The 23,309-nt window shown below is 36.7% G+C and overlaps 3 protein-coding genes across 3 annotated transcripts; all 3 read left to right on the top strand.

Moving 5' to 3' along the window:
* The first annotated feature begins 678 nt into the window (after positions 1–678).
* LOC135628368 (polygalacturonase-like) lies at positions 679–2,178 on the top strand. The gene is made up of 4 exons (XM_065134993.1): positions 679–747; positions 1,160–1,245; positions 1,361–1,865; positions 1,945–2,178. The coding sequence occupies exons 1-4, from the start codon at positions 679–681 to the stop codon at positions 2,176–2,178; spliced, it is 894 nt and encodes a 297-aa protein (XP_064991065.1).
* A 9,877-nt stretch (positions 2,179–12,055) lies between these two features.
* On the top strand, positions 12,056–13,555 carry LOC135628366 (polygalacturonase-like). Its single transcript, XM_065134988.1, has 4 exons — positions 12,056–12,124; positions 12,537–12,622; positions 12,738–13,242; positions 13,322–13,555. Exons 1-4 carry the CDS (start codon positions 12,056–12,058, stop codon positions 13,553–13,555), a joined length of 894 nt encoding a protein of 297 aa, XP_064991060.1.
* Positions 13,556–21,301: 7,746 nt separating this feature from the next.
* LOC135628365 (polygalacturonase-like) lies at positions 21,302–22,801 on the top strand. Its single transcript, XM_065134987.1, has 4 exons — positions 21,302–21,370; positions 21,783–21,868; positions 21,984–22,488; positions 22,568–22,801. The coding sequence occupies exons 1-4, from the start codon at positions 21,302–21,304 to the stop codon at positions 22,799–22,801; spliced, it is 894 nt and encodes a 297-aa protein (XP_064991059.1).
* Positions 22,802–23,309: the final 508 nt, after the last annotated feature.

Here is a 23,309-nt window from a genome sequence, read left to right as displayed (position 1 = left end):
GTTGCTATTTATCTAAATTCAATCAAACCCATAACCTTATTAGCTAAATTCTCTTTTTTTATACTTTAAATGTATTCAAATTAAATTTCATCATCTGATGTCTAAATGTATATCATACAAAAATTCGAAACACAAACCAAAAACTTAATAAGTAGATTGTGGTGCTCTTCTCTTAATTCATCATTTCATATACATAAATATTTCGAACACACTGACATCATACATAGTTCATTTTCAATTTGCATATAGCATAAAAATTAAAGTCTTCGGTTATTCAGCACCCCAACATCGCTCGCAAAGTTCACAAATTGTGGAGTTAACACCTTCCAATGGAAGAGGTTGTTTCCAAATGAATATAGGCCACGAATAGACTTCCGAAATGGCAAACCAGTAATCATACGTATCCTTCTCAACCACAAACATATATAAATAGCAAGTGATTGTTACCTTGGTTGTCAAAAATTGCTTAAACCATATGTACTTGTTGATTACATGGGAAGAATCCTCTTGCATGCCCTCACTATAAATGATTTCTTAATTCAAACTATTGACATGCACACACAAGCGCTGATTCAGAGAACACATCGATCGAGGAGAAGACTTTTGATAATGGGATTAGAATTAAGTATTATTGTGATTGGCTTGCTATTCTTCATCTTAAGTGGTGCGAGGGTAGCCATGGCTGACGGTGTTTACAATGTGAAGGATTATGGAGCAGCAGGAGATGGCAAAACCGATAACACAAAGGTAGCTTTTCATGTTTAGTATAGGTTTTCACTACAACCAATAGTTTTTGTCGTAGTTCCTATGAATTTAAAAATCTTCATGAACTTGAATTACAAAAAGTTTTAGCGGGACGGAGGAGAAACATAAGAAACTTCTTGTATTTTCTTCATGACATCTCCATACTTACGGTTGTAACAATTATGGACATGGTAGGCTTTTGAAACGGCATGGAGTGCGGCATGCGCGGTACAAGGGAAGGCAACGATAGTGATCCCAGAGGGAGCATACCTGCTCGGTCCAACAATCTTCAAAGGGCCATGCAAAGGCATAATGGTGATGCAAGTGAAAGGGCAGCTACTGGCATCCACCCATCTCGAAGCTTACAATCAATATTGGCTCCATTTCCAGTACATTAATGGATTGGTTATCTCAGGTGGTGGAAGATTCAACGGACAAGGAGCTTCTGCATGGCCTTACAACCAATGCAAAAAGACAAATGATTGCAAACCCTTACCCATGGTATGGTAGCCATGTCTTCCTTGCTCTAACCATGCAGATATTAACACTACTTCGTTCTTACTTTGAATTGCACTGACAATCGTTACAATGCTACCGTATAGAACTTGGTGTTCAGTTTCGTCACGAACGCAACCATCAAAAGCATTTCTTCTATCGACAGCAAGTTCTTCCACATTCATGTCTTTGAATCAAGAAACATTATCTTTGATTCCATCAAGATCAGTGCTCCTCAAGATAGCCCCAACACTGATGGCATTCACATCGCCGAGTCGACCAATATCCAGGTTGCCAATTCAGTCATCGGCACCGGTGATGACTGCATCTCCATCGGCCCGGGCTGCACCAATCTGACCATCTTTAAGGTGTTATGCGGCCCAGGCCATGGCATCAGCGTCGGTAGTCTCGGCAGAAATGCTGGTGAGAAAGATGTAATCGGGCTGAACGTGAGTAATTGCAATCTTACCGGTACAACAAATGGATTGAGGATCAAGACATTGCAATCTTCTCCATCTAGGTTGAAGGCCACTGATTTCGTCTTTGAACACATCATCATGAATAATGTCTATAACCCCATCATCATAAATCAGAATTATTGCCCATCAGATAACTGTCCCAAAAAGGTATGCCTCATTGCTTCTACTACAGCTAAATATATCATCATAGTCTTGAAATTTGAGCATCCTTCCTCTCTCCATGTAGGATCCTTCTCTAGTTAAGATCAAGAATATCAAGTACAGAAATATCGTGGGGACCTTTCTCTCGCCAATAGCTTATAATCTAGTGTGCAGCGAGGTTGCTCCATGTGAGGGCGTGGAGCTCAGTGACATCAGCTTGAAGTACAACGGCAACGAAAAGCAACCCAAAAATGCTTCTATTTGTGTTCATGTCTATGGTAGCTCCAATGGCAACGTGAAACCTGACCCGTGCATCTGATTTCGCATTATGGGGTTGTGAGGCAAAAGTGATGAACTGTTCCACACAAGAGTTCCTATCCCTACTTTTTTCTGCTTTCTCTTTGTTACATTGAGTATATGCCTTGTATCATAAACAAAAAAAGAAATAAAGAAATTGTCCACATGCAAAATGACATCCCATGTTTATAACATGGATGTCTCATGTTAGTTTCATATTTTTCTGAAAAATATACATTAAATTTTAGTGACATTGTAATAACAAAGTATAGTTATTAATATTACCGAGTTGTTATTCGATTAAGCCCTAGGTCACTAGTTGAAACGTTGTGTCAGCAAGTCAGACTTCATGTTTAATTATGAAAATACTTTAAAACATGTAAATAATTTAAAATTTATTTAAAAATCTAAAATATCACAATTAATAAAAAAATAAAAAACTTTAACAAATAGAAACAAAACTTCAATCACATAAATTTTGATAAAAATAATCTTGTCAACTTATACAATAAACATAAACCTTTATGCGCATTTAGTAACACATGATAATATATAAAATATTTTAAATTAAATTTAAAATTCCAATGATTGAGCATGAATATCGACATAGATATAACTTACCTACATGATGGTAGTTGGAATAATACATCAATAAGAAGAATACAATAATAAGAAGAGATGATAACAAGAAAATTACCTTAAAAAAGAGATGACCTTACAAATATGATAATACTTAGAATAATACTTAGTATTGAAGATATATTCTATTAGAGAATCATTTTTATGTAAGAAATCAACTCAAATGTAAAAAACTCTTGATTTAGGATATTTTTTAAAATTCTGAGTTCTTTCACAAAAAAAGAATTCTATATTGTACTAAAGATTAATTAATTTTGATATTTTATCATGTTGATATAGTTACATAATTGTTGAATTACCATTATATGAAAGGAATAAAAATATGGGAAATATGACAAGAAAACTTGTCGTGATAAAGAGAATGACTGGATTAAAGAAAAACAAAAGTAAACATGAATTATTTGAAGAAGGAGATTAGATAGAGCACATAAGATTTTTGGTTAATTAATTTTGACATTCCGTATTTAATTTGATCTTACATGATATTATGTAATTAATTTAATTATAGATTAAAAAAATGGTCTTACATTGAAGGTGACATAGGAAAAGTAAAACAATAAAAAGAGAGACAAATATAGAATATACGAAGGATATTTGGTTTTGTATTTAATTATAATTAGAATTTTAAATTTTCATATGGATTTGTGCTATCTGAAAGTTCTACGAAAAAAGGTACGAGAACTATATATTTTTATCGAATATTTGTAATAAAAAATAAGTATATATGATTTCGTTAGGTTGATTTATAAAAGTAACAACATATCTATTTTCAATCAATGTATATGCGTGCAATTTGTAGTTGTATATATATATACACAATTATTTGTTAGTTTATAAAATATTTTATTATTTAAAAATATAAAATTATATATAATTTTGTAACCATAAATAAATAATTATTCACATCTAGCGAATGAAAATATTTTAATTTTGTAGTATTATTCGGTTTTAGTATTTATTTTAACATTGCATTCGTTCAAATATAATAACAAATCTATATCATTAGTTTTAATTGTTATATGATTTAGTTAGATTTAATATGATAATAAACAATCGTTCCTATTGAATCTCGGATTTTGATGATGAAACTAATTGATTGTGTTTAGATGTTTAACTGCATTTTGAGTGATGCAGGTCTACTCGATCAGGATTAGACAGTTGATGCAGGAGGAATTGACGTTGCGCCGGAAGAGATTACGTCAGGTTATTGGACGGCAGAAGGCTTCAAACGTCGGGCATCAGGCCAAGGAGAGCGGAATTGCGCCAAGGATATCAGGGTTGCGGAGGTCAACCACCGATTGGGCAACAAGCCGCAAGAGAGGACGATGCACCGAAGAATCGGATGAAGCGCCAACCAATGACGTGCCGGGCAACAGAATGTCAATTCGCGTTGTAACAATTGTCTAGATCGGAGTAGAGTTTTGGATTGTGTGTGCAGGATTAACTATGATAACGATGAAGACATAAAGCGAAACAAAGTGCTGGAGTCAAGCGCGAAGGATTCGTTGGGAGTTCGAGAGTTCGATAGAAGTCCGAAGGTTCATCGGGAATGCTGCCGGAACTAGCCGAGAATGAGTAGGGAGCTTGCCGAAGGGTTTTTCGGAAGCTCCCCGGAAGGTTCGTTGGAAGTTCGCGGAGCTCACCGAGAAAGATCGGAGCTTACCGAAGAAGCTCGTTGGAACTCGCCAAGATCAAATCGTGAAGTCTAGGAGCTTGCCGAGAGTCCGCAGAATGGTTTCCGAGAGTTTATCGGAAGACCGTCGGAAGTTCGCTGGAAGAAGTCTTGACTTACGGACTTTGTAATAGCTTAGAAAATGCCTTTAAATTCGTAATTCGTAGTTAGCATGTTAATTAGGGTTAAGATTAGGTGTTAATCCTATAACCCAAGTAGGGGCCAATTGGGCCCAAGTTCGGACTAGTTTGGGGCAAGATTGAAGCCCAACTAGTGGGCTGAAAACACTGTAGTTGGGCTGAAAACACTGTAGGCGGTAGCACCGCCTGGGCTGGGCGGTGGCACTGCCCAGTGCCCAAGAGCTGGGCGGTGGCACCGCTTGGGCTGGGCGATGCCACCGCCCAACACTGTCAACGTCTGACAGTAGCAGGCGGTGGCACCGCCACTGATAGGCGGTGGCACCGCTAACATTGGGAACTCCACGAGAATTCAAATTTGGAGCCCAAATTTGAATCTTCTTGAGGCCTAGAAATACCTCTCAAATCTCAGCTGAGATTACAACTTTTTGAGCAGCAAGTGTTTGAGAGAAAGGCCCTAGAAAAGTCTTAGATAGTCTTGCTTTCAATTTGCTAGTGTTCACCTCATTCCTTCTCGAAAATCTGTTAGAGAGTGAACCGCTTGTAAAGAGTTGTAAGAGGGGTATTTACCCTTCCATTTCAAGAGATTTGCTAGTGGAAGGTGGGAGCCTCAACTAAGAGGGGCCTCGCAAGTGAATGTAGGTCATTTGACCGAACCACTGTAAAATCGGCGTAATCTCTGGTTTGCATTTACTTATTGTCATTTATATTACTGCAAACCATTTGCACTTTAATGCTATACTGCTTTGTCTCCATCTTACGTATCTCTTCAAGTTAAAACGCAATCGAAACGGTTTTAAACGAAAACGTTGCTTTTATCGAACGAAGTTTCCGAAAAGTGTTTAAATCGTGAAAAGTTTATCGCACTTCACCGCTGCACTAATTCACCCCCCCCTCTTAGTGACGCTCCGATCCTAACAATTGGTATCAGAGCCTGGTATTTCTCATTTCGGATTTACACCCGAGAGAAATGGCTCTTTATGGCTTTCAAGAGGGCTTATCGGTTTTTCGTCCACCGTTGTTTAACGGATTGGACTACACTTATTGGAAAACTCGAATGAGAGTTTTTTTGATTTCTATGAATTTGGATTTATGGAATATCGTTGAAAATGGTTTTCAACTTCCCTCTAAACCGATGAACGAATGGTCGGATTTGGAGAAGAAGTATTTTTCTTTAAACGCAAAGGCTATGAATGCCTTATTTTGCGCTTTAGACAAAAATGAGTTCAATCGGATTTCTACGTGCGAAACGGCTTTTGATATTTGGCGAACACTTGAAATCACGCACGAGGGAACTAGTAGAGTCAAAGACTCGAAAGTTAACATTTTATTGCATGATTTTGAGCTTTTTCAAATGCAACCAAGTGAGACTATAGGCGACATGTACACCCATTTCACGGATGTCGTCAATAATCTAAGAGTTCTTGGTAAATCTTTTTCGAATTTTGATCTCGTAAGCAAGATCTTAAGATCCCTTCCAAAAAGGTGGGATTCTAAAATAACCACAATACAAGAAACAAAAGATTTAAATATTTTTCCACTTGAAGAACTTATCGGCTCATTGATGACATATGAAATGGTGCGTAATGCACACGATGAACACAATGAACACTTGAACCACCTTCCAAAGAACAGGAAGGATTTGGAACTCCGGACAAATGAATACCACTTGAGCGATGACTCAAGTGATGAGGACAATGATGAACTTGAACTTCGAACACTAAATCTTAGTAAGTTTATTAAACAAAAATATAAAATAAACAATGAACTTGAACGGAGGAAGAGGCCAAAGAAGAGGAAGGCAACCAAGGATGAATCAAGAACTTCCAAAGGTGAAACGGCGAATTGGGCTTTGACGAGCTTCGACTACAAGGTAAGTAACTCAACTCTCTTGAATTATTTTGAAATTACATGAGTGCTTAACTTAGTTAGTAGGATTTTTTTATGCTTTTCTTTCTAGTATTTTTGAAAAATTAAAAATTATTAATGATGATTGCTTAATTTGTGATAATACAAAATTCCATGAATGTTTATGATTTTCGTATTGGATTTTGATGTATGGTTTTGACATAAAATTAATTTGCATGATTATGTTTAATAGGATTAATCTATGATTGTGTATTTTGATATTATGCATGAGAATTTAAAATGATGATACCCTATGTTTTGGAATGATGCCTTGATGGTGATGATGCTTTCGGTTCTAAACATGATGCTCAACACTTTCATAAACATTTTCTTTTACTCAATCCAAAATGAAACACAAACAAAAATAAATATATATGTATGATCGTGATAAATTCATGTTGATTTTAGTTTCAAAACAAGATGCATTGTTTGCTACAAATTAAACATCATGATAATGGAATGTTTTATGATAATGCTTACACACCAAATGTGATTAATAGATAGAAGCAAACATAACGATGATTTTGCTCTCAACATGATGCATAGTTTTTACATGAAAATTTTAAATATGCTCATATGAAATCAATTGCATGACATGAAAATGGATTCTCTATCCTATCGAAATTAATGAACTCATTTCATGAATTATGTGAATATCTTGAATCAAATCTTTTGGAAAATGCCACATGCTTAATGCGATTCGACTTAATAAATCTTTATTTGCCTTTCTATCTTGAATGTTGACATTTCTTTTTAAAGCAAAGGCATGCTTATAAGAAGCAAAACACATGAATAGAAATTTATAAAAATGAAATACAATCCTCTATGTTATTGATTTTTCAATAAATCTATGCTTGTCATATATAAATTTATTGAATGTAATTTTGAGGATGATTTCAAATTTGACAAATGCTTGATTCGTATTTACGACATTAGATACATTTTAAATATGAATCATGCTTCAATCTTGTTAAATGCTTCAATCATTTTCTATCTCTAAAGTTCTCGATTTTTGATGAAATACAAGTGATAAATTCATTTATGATATCTTGTAAATCACTTGAATTATGAATGAGATTTTGATGATGTGTTAAAGAATCACTTAAAAAGAAAATGTTTTTCCCATCTTAGCGAGATTAATGATTTCATGATATTGTGTGAATCTCGAAATTGATTTTGATGAAATGGTAATAACGTTATTCATGTTATGAATCTCAAAAATGATAATTTGATTATGATTTTTTTTGAGTTAATGAATTAACTTGAATGAAACTTTGTTTCAACCGAATCATGAACTTGTTAAGAACAATTTTAATGAATCGTGAATCATATCTTTGGTATTCATGAATTGATCCTCATTGATATCTTTCATGAATTCTTTGTATATTTGGCTTGTCGAACGGTTGAAATATTTAGCCATTGAGTCCTCCCTTTCTTTTTTACTTTGATAAAGGGGGAGAAGGTTTTGCTAGCTTGTGCATTGAAAATGAAAGTAAACTTCCTAGCATGCTAAGTAAAACTTGCAAGCTTGCACTTCTCAAAAAGAGAAGAAAGATCTTGCCTAACAATATAATTGCTCTAGCCATGCTTTGTATCGAAAATAGGTTGATATCCTTAGAAGCATCGCATTAAATTTTTTAGTGTATCGCAATGTATCACATGTATCGCAAATTGAAAATTTTGAGACTATTATCATTTCATGTTTCACGATTGATATCTTTCATTGATATGATAAATTATCATTTCATCATATATCACACAATGATATCATGCTTTGCGATTGTATCATGTGATTCTTGCTGAATTTTCATATTGAATTCCTTTAAGATATGATTTCTTTGTATTTATGGCTTGCTTGGCTTGAAATGTTTTTGGCATGATGCATGCAATGATGAAATATTCATAAAGTTAAAATGATGTATGTAATACTTATGATAATGATGTACATGATGTATTTATTGCATATGATGTGTATCATAAATGCTTTAAATGATGAATGATTGGTATCATGATCAACGTGTTGATAAATGCTTAAAAATTTTAATGTTTGAGTATCATGTATGATATGCCTATTAATGATGATTGATTTGTTTTTCGGTATCGTGCATAAAAAATAAGGTTTTTGAAATTGTGTATGTTTTAATTTAAATATATAATGATGCACAAATAAGAATAATACTTACCTTTGTCATAATATGAAAATTAATATAAGGGTCTTCCCATCTTTTTGACAATGACAAAGGGGGAGCAAGAATTTCTACGTGGACATCATGAAAAGAGGCAAACTAACTAGCTTGCACAATTCAAGATGAAAGCAAAAATTGCACTTCTCAAAAGAGAAGATGCAAATGTAACATTTGCCAAATTGTTTGCTTGCCTCATGTAAAATATTATCTCTTGTTAGTTTGGCATTTTTGCTAGCTTGTATATTGTGAAACTTACATATCGTAAAAATTGCTAGCTTGTAGTCTAAAGAGAGCAAAAAGTTGCTATCTCAAAAAGAGCAAATGTGCTATCTTGCCTATCTTAAGAGGTAAAAATGCTAACTTGCACATCTAGCAAAACTTGACAAATTTGCATATTTCAAGAAGCAAGAGTTGCTTTCTTGAACATCTCAAAACTGCTAACTTGCATGTTCTAAAATGTTATAATATTGCTAGAACTTGCTATCTTGAACATTACCAAAAGTGCTATCTTGTATGCTGTAAAACTTGCATATCTAAAACTTGATAGCTTGAATGTTCTAAGCATGATGTAATAATTGCTAAAGTTTTCTAGCTTCAAAACTGCATGATGATAAAACTTGATATTATGTTTTTCATGTAATGAGTTGAACCCATATAACAAACACTTGATTGTGGTACTTCTCCTTTTTGTTAATGACAAAGGGGGAGAAGTATGTTGATGACATGATATGCATAAGTTTATGCATATGTTCATGATGATGTGTTGCAAGTATTCATGATGAATATTGCAATAACTTGAATTCAGTTTGAATTCAAGATTCTATCAATATGGCATATTGATAGGGGGAGTTTGGTTAAACTCTGGGAAGTTTAGGTTAACTCTGTTAGTCATCAATTAGTTGTCATCATCAAAAAGGGGGATATTGTTGAATCTCGGATTTTGATGATGAAACTAATTGATTGTGTTTAGATGTTTAACTGCATTTTGAGTTATGCAGGTCTACTCGATCAGGATTAGACAGTTGACGCAGGAGGAATTGACGTTGCGCCGGAGGAGATCACGTCAGGTTATTGGACGGCAGAAGGCTTCGAACGTCGGGCATCATGCCAAGGAGAGCGGAATTGCGCCAAGGATATCAGGGTTGCGGAGGTCAACCACCAATTGGGCAACAGGCCGCAAGAGAGGACGATGCACCGAAGAATCGGACGAAGCGCCAACCAATGACGTGCCGGGCAACAGAATGTCAATTCGCGTTGTAACAATTGTCTAGATCGGAGTAGAGTTTTGGATTGTGTGTGTAGGATTAACTACGATAACGATGAAGACATAAAGCGAAACAAAGTGCTGGAGTCAAGCGCGAAGGATTCGTTGGGAGTTCGAGAGTTCGATAGAAGTCCGAAGGTTCATCGGGAATGCTGCCGGAACTAGCCGAGAATGAGTAGGGAGCTTGCCGAAGGGTTTTTCGGAAGCTCGCCGGAAGGTTCGTTGGAAGTTCGCGGAGCTCACCGAGAAAGATCGGAGCTTACCGAAGAAGCTCGTTGGAACTCGCCAAGATCAAATCGTGAAGTCTAGGAGCTTGCCGGGAGTCCGCAAAATGGTTTCCGAGAGTTTATCGGAAGACCGTCGGAAGTTCGCCGGAAGAAGTCTTGACTTACGGACTTTGTAATAGCTTAGAAAATGTCTTTAAATTCGTAGTTAGCATGTTAATTAGGGTTAGGATTAGGTGTTAATCCTATAACCCAAGTAGGGGCCAATTGGGCCCAAGTTCGGACTAGTTTGAGGCAAGATTGAAGCCCAACTAGTGGGCTGAAAACACTGTAGTTGGGCTGAAAACACTGTAGGCGGTGGCACTGCCCAGTGCCGGCGGTGGCACCGCCCAGCACTGTCAACGTCTGACAGTAGCAGGTGGTGGCACCGCCACTGACAGGCGGTGGCACCGCCAGCATCGGGAACTCCACGAGAATTCAAATTTTGGAGCCCAAATTTGAATCCTCTTGAGGCCTATAAATACCCCTCAAATCTCAGCTGAGATTACAACTTTTTGAGCAGCAAGTGTTTGAGAGAAAGGCCCTAGAAAAGTCTTAGATAGTCTTGCTTTCGATTTGCTAGTGTTCACCTCATTCCTTCTCGAAAATCTGTAAGAGAGTGAACCGCTTGTAAAGAGTTGTAAGAGGGGTATTTACCCTTCCATTTCAAGAGATTTGCTAGTGGAAGGTGGGAGCCTCAACTAAGAGGAGCCTCGCAAGTGGATGTAGGTCATTTGACCGAACCACTGTAAAATCGGCGTAATCTCTGGTTTGCATTTACTTATTGTCATTTATATTACTGCAAACCATTTGCACTTTAATGCTATACTGCTTTGTCTCCATCTTACGTATCTCTTCAAGTTAAAACGCAATCGAAACGGTTTTAAACGAAAACGTTGCTTTTATCGAACGAAGTTTCCGAAAAGTGTTTAAATCGTGAAAAGTTTATCGCACTTCACCGTTGCACTAATTCACCCCCCCTCTTAGTGCCGCTCCGATCCTAACAGTTCCAACTTTATGTTCTCTGGAATGTGAGCTTCTAAGATAACATATAAAACATATCAAATTAGACATCAATTCAATCCACTATTCCATTTGTCCCTACTGGTTTAAATTTTAACCTAACGGACATTTCATCGCTGTCTACCGGTTGTTGCTATTTATCTAAATTCAATCAAACCCATAACCTTATTAGCTAAATTCTCTTTTTTTATACTTTAAATGTATTCAAATTAAATTTCATCATCTGATGTCTAAATGTATATCATACAAAAATTCGAAACACAAACCAAAAACTTAATAAGTAGATTGTGGTGCTCTTCTCTTAATTCATCATTTCATATACATAAATATTTCGAACACACTGACATCATACATAGTTCATTTTCAATTTGCATATAGCATAAAAATTAAAGTCTTCGGTTATTCAGCACCCCAACATCGCTCGCAAAGTTCACAAATTGTGGAGTTAACACCTTCCAATGGAAGAGGTTGTTTCCAAATGAATATAGGCCACGAATAGACTTCCGAAATGGCAAACCAGTAATCATACGTATCCTTCTCAACCACAAACATATATAAATAGCAAGTGATTGTTACCTTGGTTGTCAAAAATTGCTTAAACCATATGTACTTGTTGATTACATGGGAAGAATCCTCTTGCATGCCCTCACTATAAATGATTTCTTAATTCAAACTATTGACATGCACACACAAGCGCTGATTCAGAGAACACATCGATCGAGGAGAAGACTTTTGATAATGGGATTAGAATTAAGTATTATTGTGATTGGCTTGCTATTCTTCATCTTAAGTGGTGCGAGGGTAGCCATGGCTGACGGTGTTTACAATGTGAAGGATTATGGAGCAGCAGGAGATGGCAAAACCGATAACACAAAGGTAGCTTTTCATGTTTAGTATAGGTTTTCACTACAACCAATAGTTTTTGTCGTAGTTCCTATGAATTTAAAAATCTTCATGAACTTGAATTACAAAAAGTTTTAGCGGGACGGAGGAGAAACATAAGAAACTTCTTGTATTTTCTTCATGACATCTCCATACTTACGGTTGTAACAATTATGGACATGGTAGGCTTTTGAAACGGCATGGAGTGCGGCATGCGCGGTACAAGGGAAGGCAACGATAGTGATCCCAGAGGGAGCATACCTGCTCGGTCCAACAATCTTCAAAGGGCCATGCAAAGGCATAATGGTGATGCAAGTGAAAGGGCAGCTACTGGCATCCACCCATCTCGAAGCTTACAATCAATATTGGCTCCATTTCCAGTACATTAATGGATTGGTTATCTCAGGTGGTGGAAGATTCAACGGACAAGGAGCTTCTGCATGGCCTTACAACCAATGCAAAAAGACAAATGATTGCAAACCCTTACCCATGGTATGGTAGCCATGTCTTCCTTGCTCTAACCATGCAGATATTAACACTACTTCGTTCTTACTTTGAATTGCACTGACAATCGTTACAATGCTACCGTATAGAACTTGGTGTTCAGTTTCGTCACGAACGCAACCATCAAAAGCATTTCTTCTATCGACAGCAAGTTCTTCCACATTCATGTCTTTGAATCAAGAAACATTATCTTTGATTCCATCAAGATCAGTGCTCCTCAAGATAGCCCCAACACTGATGGCATTCACATCGCCGAGTCGACCAATATCCAGGTTGCCAATTCAGTCATCGGCACCGGTGATGACTGCATCTCCATCGGCCCGGGCTGCACCAATCTGACCATCTTTAAGGTGTTATGCGGCCCAGGCCATGGCATCAGCGTCGGTAGTCTCGGCAGAAATGCTGGTGAGAAAGATGTAATCGGGCTGAACGTGAGTAATTGCAATCTTACCGGTACAACAAATGGATTGAGGATCAAGACATTGCAATCTTCTCCATCTAGGTTGAAGGCCACTGATTTCGTCTTTGAACACATCATCATGAATAATGTCTATAACCCCATCATCATAAATCAGAATTATTGCCCATCAGATAACTGTCCCAAAAAGGTATGCCTCATTGCTTCTACTACAGCTAAATATATCATCATAGTCTTGAAATTTGAGCATCCTTCCTCTCTCCATGTAGGATCCTTCTCTAGTTAAGATCAAGAATATCAAGTACAGAAATATCGTGGGGACCTTTCTCTCGCCAATAGCTTATAATCTAGTGTGCAGCGAGGTTGCTCCATGTGAGGGCGTGGAGCTCAGTGACATCAGCTTGAAGTACAACGGCAACGAAAAGCAACCCAAAAATGCTTCTATTTGTGTTCATGTCTATGGTAGCTCCAATGGCAACGTGAAACCTGACCCGTGCATCTGATTTCGCATTATGGGGTTGTGAGGCAAAAGTGATGAACTGTTCCACACAAGAGTTCCTATCCCTACTTTTTTCTGCTTTCTCTTTGTTACATTGAGTATATGCCTTGTATCATAAACAAAAAAAGAAATAAAGAAATTGTCCACATGCAAAATGACATCCCATGTTTATAACATGGATGTCTCATGTTAGTTTCATATTTTTCTGAAAAATATACATTAAATTTTAGTGACATTGTAATAACAAAGTATAGTTATTAATATTACCGAGTTGTTATTCGATTAAGCCCTAGGTCACTAGTTGAAACGTTGTGTCAGCAAGTCAGACTTCATGTTTAATTATGAAAATACTTTAAAACATGTAAATAATTTAAAATTTATTTAAAAATCTAAAATATCACAATTAATAAAAAAATAAAAAACTTTAACAAATAGAAACAAAACTTCAATCACATAAATTTTGATAAAAATAATCTTGTCAACTTATACAATAAACATAAACCTTTATGCGCATTTAGTAACACATGATAATATATAAAATATTTTAAATTAAATTTAAAATTCCAATGATTGAGCATGAATATCGACATAGATATAACTTACCTACATGATGGTAGTTGGAATAATACATCAATAAGAAGAATACAATAATAAGAAGAGATGATAACAAGAAAATTACCTTAAAAAAGAGATGACCTTACAAATATGATAATACTTAGAATAATACTTAGTATTGAAGATATATTCTATTAGAGAATCATTTTTATGTAAGAAATCAACTCAAATGTAAAAAACTCTTGATTTAGGATATTTTTTAAAATTCTGAGTTCTTTCACAAAAAAAGAATTCTATATTGTACTAAAGATTAATTAATTTTGATATTTTATCATGTTGATATAGTTACATAATTGTTGAATTACCATTATATGAAAGGAATAAAAATATGGGAAATATGACAAGAAAACTTGTCGTGATAAAGAGAATGACTGGATTAAAGAAAAACAAAAGTAAACATGAATTATTTGAAGAAGGAGATTAGATAGAGCACATAAGATTTTTGGTTAATTAATTTTGACATTCCGTATTTAATTTGATCTTACATGATATTATGTAATTAATTTAATTATAGATTAAAAAAATGGTCTTACATTGAAGGTGACATAGGAAAAGTAAAACAATAAAAAGAGAGACAAATATAGAATATACGAAGGATATTTGGTTTTGTATTTAATTATAATTAGAATTTTAAATTTTCATATGGATTTGTGCTATCTGAAAGTTCTACGAAAAAAGGTACGAGAACTATATATTTTTATCGAATATTTGTAATAAAAAATAAGTATATATGATTTCGTTAGGTTGATTTATAAAAGTAACAACATATCTATTTTCAATCAATGTATATGCGTGCAATTTGTAGTTGTATATATATATACACAATTATTTGTTAGTTTATAAAATATTTTATTATTTAAAAATATAAAATTATATATAATTTTGTAACCATAAATAAATAATTATTCACATCTAGCGAATGAAAATATTTTAATTTTGTAGTATTATTCGGTTTTAGTATTTATTTTAACATTGCATTCGTTCAAATATAATAACAAATCTATATCATTAGTTTTAATTGTTATATGATTTAGTTAGATTTAATATGATAATAAACAATCGTTCCTATTGAATCTCGGATTTTGATGATGAAACTAATTGATTGTGTTTAGATGTTTAACTGCATTTTGAGTGATGCAGGTCTACTCGATCAGGATTAGACAGTTGATGCAGGAGGAATTGACGTTGCGCCGGAAGAGATTACGTCAGGTTATTGGACGGCAGAAGGCTTCAAACGTCGGGCATCAGGCCAAGGAGAGCGGAATTGCGCCAAGGATATCAGGGTTGCGGAGGTCAACCACCGATTGGGCAACAAGCCGCAAGAGAGGACGATGCACCGAAGAATCGGATGAAGCGCCAACCAATGACGTGCCGGGCAACAGAATGTCAATTCGCGTTGTAACAATTGTCTAGATCGGAGTAGAGTTTTGGATTGTGTGTGCAGGATTAACTATGATAACGATGAAGACATAAAGCGAAACAAAGTGCTGGAGTCAAGCGCGAAGGATTCGTTGGGAGTTCGAGAGTTCGATAGAAGTCCGAAGGTTCATCGGGAATGCTGCCGGAACTAGCCGAGAATGAGTAGGGAGCTTGCCGAAGGGTTTTTCGGAAGCTCCCCGGAAGGTTCGTTGGAAGTTCGCGGAGCTCACCGAGAAAGATCGGAGCTTACCGAAGAAGCTCGTTGGAACTCGCCAAGATCAAATCGTGAAGTCTAGGAGCTTGCCGAGAGTCCGCAGAATGGTTTCCGAGAGTTTATCGGAAGACCGTCGGAAGTTCGCTGGAAGAAGTCTTGACTTACGGACTTTGTAATAGCTTAGAAAATGCCTTTAAATTCGTAATTCGTAGTTAGCATGTTAATTAGGGTTAAGATTAGGTGTTAATCCTATAACCCAAGTAGGGGCCAATTGGGCCCAAGTTCGGACTAGTTTGGGGCAAGATTGAAGCCCAACTAGTGGGCTGAAAACACTGTAGTTGGGCTGAAAACACTGTAGGCGGTAGCACCGCCTGGGCTGGGCGGTGGCACTGCCCAGTGCTCGAGAGCTGGGCGGTGGCACCGCTTGGGCTGGGCGATGGCACCGCCCAACACTGTCAACGTCTGACAGTAGCAGGCGGTGGCACCGCCACTGACAGGCGGTGGCACCGCCAGCATCGGGAACTCCACGAGAATTCAAATTTGGAGCCCAAATTTGAATCCTCTTGAGGCCTATAAATACCCCTCAAATCTCAGCTGAGATTACAACTTTTTGAGCAGCAAGTGTTTGAGAGAAAGGCCCTAGAAAAGTCTTAGATAGTCTTGCTTTCGATTTGCTAGTGTTCACCTCATTCCTTCTCGAAAATCTGTAAGAGAGTGAACCGCTTGTAAAGAGTTGTAAGAGGGGTGTTTACCCTTCCATTTCAAGAGATTTGCTAGTGGAAGGTGGGAGCCTCAACTAAGAGGGGCCTCGCAAGTGGATGTAGGTCATTTGACCGAACCACTGTAAAATCGGCGTAATCTCTGGTTTGCATTTACTTATTGTCATTTATATTACTGCAAACCATTTGCACTTTAATGCTATACTGCTTTGTCTCGATCTTACGTATCTCTTCAAGTTAAAACGCAATCGAAAGAATCACTATACTGCTTTGTCTCGATCTTGTAAATCACTTGAATTATGAATGAGATTTTGATGATGTGTTAAAGAATCACTTAAAAAGAAAATGTTTTTCCCATCTTAGCGAGATTAATGATTTCATGATATTGTGTGAATCTCGAAATTGATTTTGATGAAATGGTAATAACGTTATTCATGTTATGAATCTCAAAAATGATAATTTGATTATGATTTTTTTTGAGTTAATGAATTAACTTGAATGAAACTTTGTTTCAACCGAATCATGAACTTGTTAAGAACAATTTTAATGAATCGTGAATCATATCTTTGGTATTCATGAATTGATCCTCATTGATATCTTTCATGAATTCTTTGTATATTTGGCTTGTGGAACGGTTGAAATATTTAGCCATTGAGTCCTCCCTTTCTTTTTTACTTTTATAAAGGGGGAGAAGGTTTTGCTAGCTTGTGCATTGAAAATGAAAGTAAACTTCCTAGCATGCTAAGTAAAACTTGCAAGCTTGCACTTCTCAAAAAGAGAAGAAAGATCTTGCCTAACAATATAATTGCTCTAGCCATGCTTTGTATCGAAAATAGGTTGATATCCTTAGAAGCATCGCATTAAATTTTTTAGTGTATCGCAATGTATCACATGTATCGCAAATTGAAAATTTTGAGACTATTATCATTTCATGTTTCACGATTGATATCTTTCATTGATATGATAAATTATCATTTCATCATATATCACACAATGATATCATGCTTTGCGATTGTATCATGTGATTCTTGCTGAATTTTCATATTGAATTCCTTTAAGATATGATTTCTTTGTATTTATGGCTTGCTTGGCTTGAAATGTTTTTGGCATGATGCATGCAATGATGAAATATTCATAAAGTTAAAATGATGTATGTAATACTTATGATAATGATGTACATGATGTATTTATTGCATATGATGTGTATCATAAATGCTTTAAATGATGAATGATTGGTATCATGATCAACGTGTTGATAAATGCTTAAAAATTTTAATGTTTGAGTATTATGTATGATATGCCTATTAATGATGATTGATTTATTTTTCGGTATCGTGCATAAAAAATAAGGTTTTTGAAATTGTGTATGTTTTAATTTGAATATATAATGATGCACAAATAAGAATAATACTTACCTTTGTCATAATATGAAAATTAATATAAGGGTCTTCCCATCTTTTTGACAATGACAAAGGGGGAGCAAGAATTTCTACGTGGACATCATGAAAAGAGGCAAACTAACTAGCTTGCACAATTCAAGATGAAAGCAAAAATTGCACTTCTCAAAAGAGAAGATGCAAATGTAACATTTGCCAAATTGTTTGCTTGCCTCATGTAAAATATTATCTCTTGTTAGTTTGGTATTTTTGCTAGCTTGTATATTGTGAAACTTACATATCGTAAAAATTGCTAGCTTGTAGTCTAAAGAGAGCAAAAAGTTGCTATCTCAAAAAGAGCAAATGTGCTATCTTGCCTATCTTAAGAGGCAAAAATGCTAACTTGCACATCTAGCAAAACTTGACAAATTTACATATTTCAAGAAGCAAGAGTTGCTTTCTTGAACATCTCAAAACTGCTAACTTGCATGTTCTAAAATGTTATAATATTGCTAGAACTTGCTATCTTGAACATTACCAAAAGTGCTATCTTGTATGCTGTAAAACTTGCATATCTAAAACTTGATAGCTTGAATGTTCTAAGCATGATGTAATAATTGCTAAAGTTTTCTAGCTTCAAAACTGCATGATGATAAAACTTGATATTATGTTTTTCATGTAATGAGTTGAACCCATATAACAAACACTTGATTGTGGTACTTCTCCTTTTTGTTGATGACAAAGGGGGAGAAGTATGTTGATGACATGATATGCATAAGTTTATGCATATGTTCATGATGATGTGTTGCAAGTATTCATGATGAATATTGCAATGACTTGAATTCAGTTTGAATTCAAGATTCTATCAATATGGCATATTGATAGGGGGAGTTTGGTTAAACTCTGGGGAGTTTAGGTTAACTCTGTTAGTCATCAATTAGTTGTCATCATCAAAAAGGCGGAGATTGTTGAATCTCGGATTTTGATGATGAAACTAATTGATTGTGTTTAGATGTTTAACTGCATTTTGAGTGATGCAGGTCTACTCGATCAGGATTAGACAGTTGACGCAGGAGGAATTGACGTTGCGCCGGAGGAGATCACGTCAGGTTATTGGACGGCAGAAGGCTTCGAACGTTGGGCATCATGCCAAGGAGAGCGGAATTGCGCCAAGGATATCAGGGTTGCGGAGGTCAACCACCGATTGGGCAACAGGCCGCAAGAGAGGACGATGCACCGAAGAATCGGACGAAGCGCCAACCAATGACGTGCCGGGCAACAGAATGTCAATTCGCGTTGTAACAATTGTCTAGATCGGAGTAGAGTTTTGGATTGTGTGTGCAGGATTAACTACGATAACGATGAAGACATAAAGCGAAACAAAGTGCTGGAGTCAAGCGCGAAGGATTCGTTGGGAGTTCGAGAGTTCGATAGAAGTCCGAAGGTTCATCGGGAATGCTGCCGGAACTAGCCGAGAATGAGTAGGGAGCTTGCCGAAGGGTTTTTCGGAAGCTCGCCGGAAGGTTCGTTGGAAGTTCGCGGAGCTCACCGAGAAAGATCGGAGCTTACCGAAGAAGCTCATTGGAACTCGCCAAGATCAAATCGTGAAGTCTAGGAGCTTGCCGGGAGTCCGCAAAATGGTTTCCGAGAGTTTATCGGAAGACCGTCGGAAGTTCGCCGGAAGAAGTCTTGACTTACGGACTTTGTAATAGCTTAGAAAATGTCTTTAAATTCGTAGTTAGCATGTTAATTAGGGTTAGGATTAGGTGTTAATCCTATAACCCAAGTAGGGGCCAATTGGGCCCAAGTTCGGACTAGTTTGAGGCAAGATTGAAGCCCAACTAGTGGGCAGAAAACACTGTAGTTGGGCTGAAAACACTGTAGGCGGTGGCACTGCCCAGTGCCCGAGAGCTGGGCGGTGGCACCGCCCAGCACTGTCAACGTCTGACAGTAGCAGGTGGTGGCACCGCCACTGACAGGCGGTGGCACCGCCAGCATCGGGAACTCCACGAGAATTCAAATTTGGAGCCCAAATTTGAATCCTCTTGAGGCCTATAAATACCCCTCAAATCTCAGCTGAGATTACAACTTTTTGAGCAGCAAGTGTTTGAGAGAAAGGCCCTAGAAAAGTCTTAGATAGTCTTGCTTTCGATTTGCTAGTGTTCACCTCATTCCTTCTCGAAAATCTGTAAGAGAGTGAACCGCTTGTAAAGAGTTGTAAGAGGGGTATTTACCCTTCCATTTCAAGAGATTTGCTAGTGGAAGGTGGGAGCCTCAACTAAGAGGAGCCTCGCAAGTGGATGTAGGTCATTTGACCGAACCACTGTAAAATCGGCGTAATCTCTGGTTTGCATTTACTTATTGTCATTTATATTACTGCAAACCATTTGCACTTTAATGCTATACTGCTTTGTCTCCATCTTACGTATCTCTTCAAGTTAAAACGCAATCGAAACGGTTTTAAACGAAAACGTTGCTTTTATCGAACGAAGTTTCCGAAAAGTGTTTAAATCGTGAAAAGTTTATCGCACTTCACCGTTGCACTAATTCACCCCCCCTCTTAGTGCCGCTCCGATCCTAACAGTTCCAACTTTATGTTCTCTGGAATGTGAGCTTCTAAGATAACATATAAAACATATCAAATTAGACATCAATTCAATCCACTATTCCATTTGTCCCTACTGGTTTAAATTTTAACCTAACGGACATTTCATCGCTGTCTACCGGTTGTTGCTATTTATCTAAATTCAATCAAACCCATAACCTTATTAGCTAAATTCTCTTTTTTTATACTTTAAATGTATTCAAATTAAATTTCATCATCTGATGTCTAAATGTATATCATACAAAAATTCGAAACACAAACCAAAAACTTAATAAGTAGATTGTGGTGCTCTTCTCTTAATTCATCATTTCATATACATAAATATTTCGAACACACTGACATCATACATAGTTCATTTTCAATTTGCATATAGCATAAAAATTAAAGTCTTCGGTTATTCAGCACCCCAACATCGCTCGCAAAGTTCACAAATTGTGGAGTTAACACCTTCCAATGGAAGAGGTTGTTTCCAAATGAATATAGGCCACGAATAGACTTCCGAAATGGCAAACCAGTAATCATACGTATCCTTCTCAACCACAAACATATATAAATAGCAAGTGATTGTTACCTTGGTTGTCAAAAATTGCTTAAACCATATGTACTTGTTGATTACATGGGAAGAATCCTCTTGCATGCCCTCACTATAAATGATTTCTTAATTCAAACTATTGACATGCACACACAAGCGCTGATTCAGAGAACACATCGATCGAGGAGAAGACTTTTGATAATGGGATTAGAATTAAGTATTATTGTGATTGGCTTGCTATTCTTCATCTTAAGTGGTGCGAGGGTAGCCATGGCTGACGGTGTTTACAATGTGAAGGATTATGGAGCAGCAGGAGATGGCAAAACCGATAACACAAAGGTAGCTTTTCATGTTTAGTATAGGTTTTCACTACAACCAATAGTTTTTGTCGTAGTTCCTATGAATTTAAAAATCTTCATGAACTTGAATTACAAAAAGTTTTAGCGGGACGGAGGAGAAACATAAGAAACTTCTTGTATTTTCTTCATGACATCTCCATACTTACGGTTGTAACAATTATGGACATGGTAGGCTTTTGAAACGGCATGGAGTGCGGCATGCGCGGTACAAGGGAAGGCAACGATAGTGATCCCAGAGGGAGCATACCTGCTCGGTCCAACAATCTTCAAAGGGCCATGCAAAGGCATAATGGTGATGCAAGTGAAAGGGCAGCTACTGGCATCCACCCATCTCGAAGCTTACAATCAATATTGGCTCCATTTCCAGTACATTAATGGATTGGTTATCTCAGGTGGTGGAAGATTCAACGGACAAGGAGCTTCTGCATGGCCTTACAACCAATGCAAAAAGACAAATGATTGCAAACCCTTACCCATGGTATGGTAGCCATGTCTTCCTTGCTCTAACCATGCAGATATTAACACTACTTCGTTCTTACTTTGAATTGCACTGACAATCGTTACAATGCTACCGTATAGAACTTGGTGTTCAGTTTCGTCACGAACGCAACCATCAAAAGCATTTCTTCTATCGACAGCAAGTTCTTCCACATTCATGTCTTTGAATCAAGAAACATTATCTTTGATTCCATCAAGATCAGTGCTCCTCAAGATAGCCCCAACACTGATGGCATTCACATCGCCGAGTCGACCAATATCCAGGTTGCCAATTCAGTCATCGGCACCGGTGATGACTGCATCTCCATCGGCCCGGGCTGCACCAATCTGACCATCTTTAAGGTGTTATGCGGCCCAGGCCATGGCATCAGCGTCGGTAGTCTCGGCAGAAATGCTGGTGAGAAAGATGTAATCGGGCTGAACGTGAGTAATTGCAATCTTACCGGTACAACAAATGGATTGAGGATCAAGACATTGCAATCTTCTCCATCTAGGTTGAAGGCCACTGATTTCGTCTTTGAACACATCATCATGAATAATGTCTATAACCCCATCATCATAAATCAGAATTATTGCCCATCAGATAACTGTCCCAAAAAGGTATGCCTCATTGCTTCTACTACAGCTAAATATATCATCATAGTCTTGAAATTTGAGCATCCTTCCTCTCTCCATGTAGGATCCTTCTCTAGTTAAGATCAAGAATATCAAGTACAGAAATATCGTGGGGACCTTTCTCTCGCCAATAGCTTATAATCTAGTGTGCAGCGAGGTTGCTCCATGTGAGGGCGTGGAGCTCAGTGACATCAGCTTGAAGTACAACGGCAACGAAAAGCAACCCAAAAATGCTTCTATTTGTGTTCATGTCTATGGTAGCTCCAATGGCAACGTGAAACCTGACCCGTGCATCTGATTTCGCATTATGGGGTTGTGAGGCAAAAGTGATGAACTGTTCCACACAAGAGTTCCTATCCCTACTTTTTTCTGCTTTCTCTTTGTTACATTGAGTATATGCCTTGTATCATAAACAAAAAAAGAAATAAAGAAATTGTCCACATGCAAAATGACATCCCATGTTTATAACATGGATGTCTCATGTTAGTTTCATATTTTTCTGAAAAATATACATTAAATTTTAGTGACATTGTAATAACAAAGTATAGTTATTAATATTACCGAGTTGTTATTCGATTAAGCCCTAGGTCACTAGTTGAAACGTTGTGTCAGCAAGTCAGACTTCATGTTTAATTATGAAAATACTTTAAAACATGTAAATAATTTAAAATTTATTTAAAAATCTAAAATATCACAATTAATAAAAAAATAAAAAACTTTAACAAATAGAAACAAAACTTCAATCACATAAATTTTGATAAAAATAATCTTGTCAACTTATACAATAAACATAAACCTTTATGCGC

The sequence above is a fragment of the Musa acuminata genome, chromosome BXJ3-1, assembly GCF_036884655.1.
Source record: "Musa acuminata AAA Group cultivar baxijiao chromosome BXJ3-1, Cavendish_Baxijiao_AAA, whole genome shotgun sequence".
In the NCBI taxonomy this organism is placed as follows: Eukaryota; Viridiplantae; Streptophyta; class Magnoliopsida; order Zingiberales; family Musaceae; genus Musa; species Musa acuminata.
This window is presented reverse-complemented; position numbering and strand designations above follow the sequence as displayed.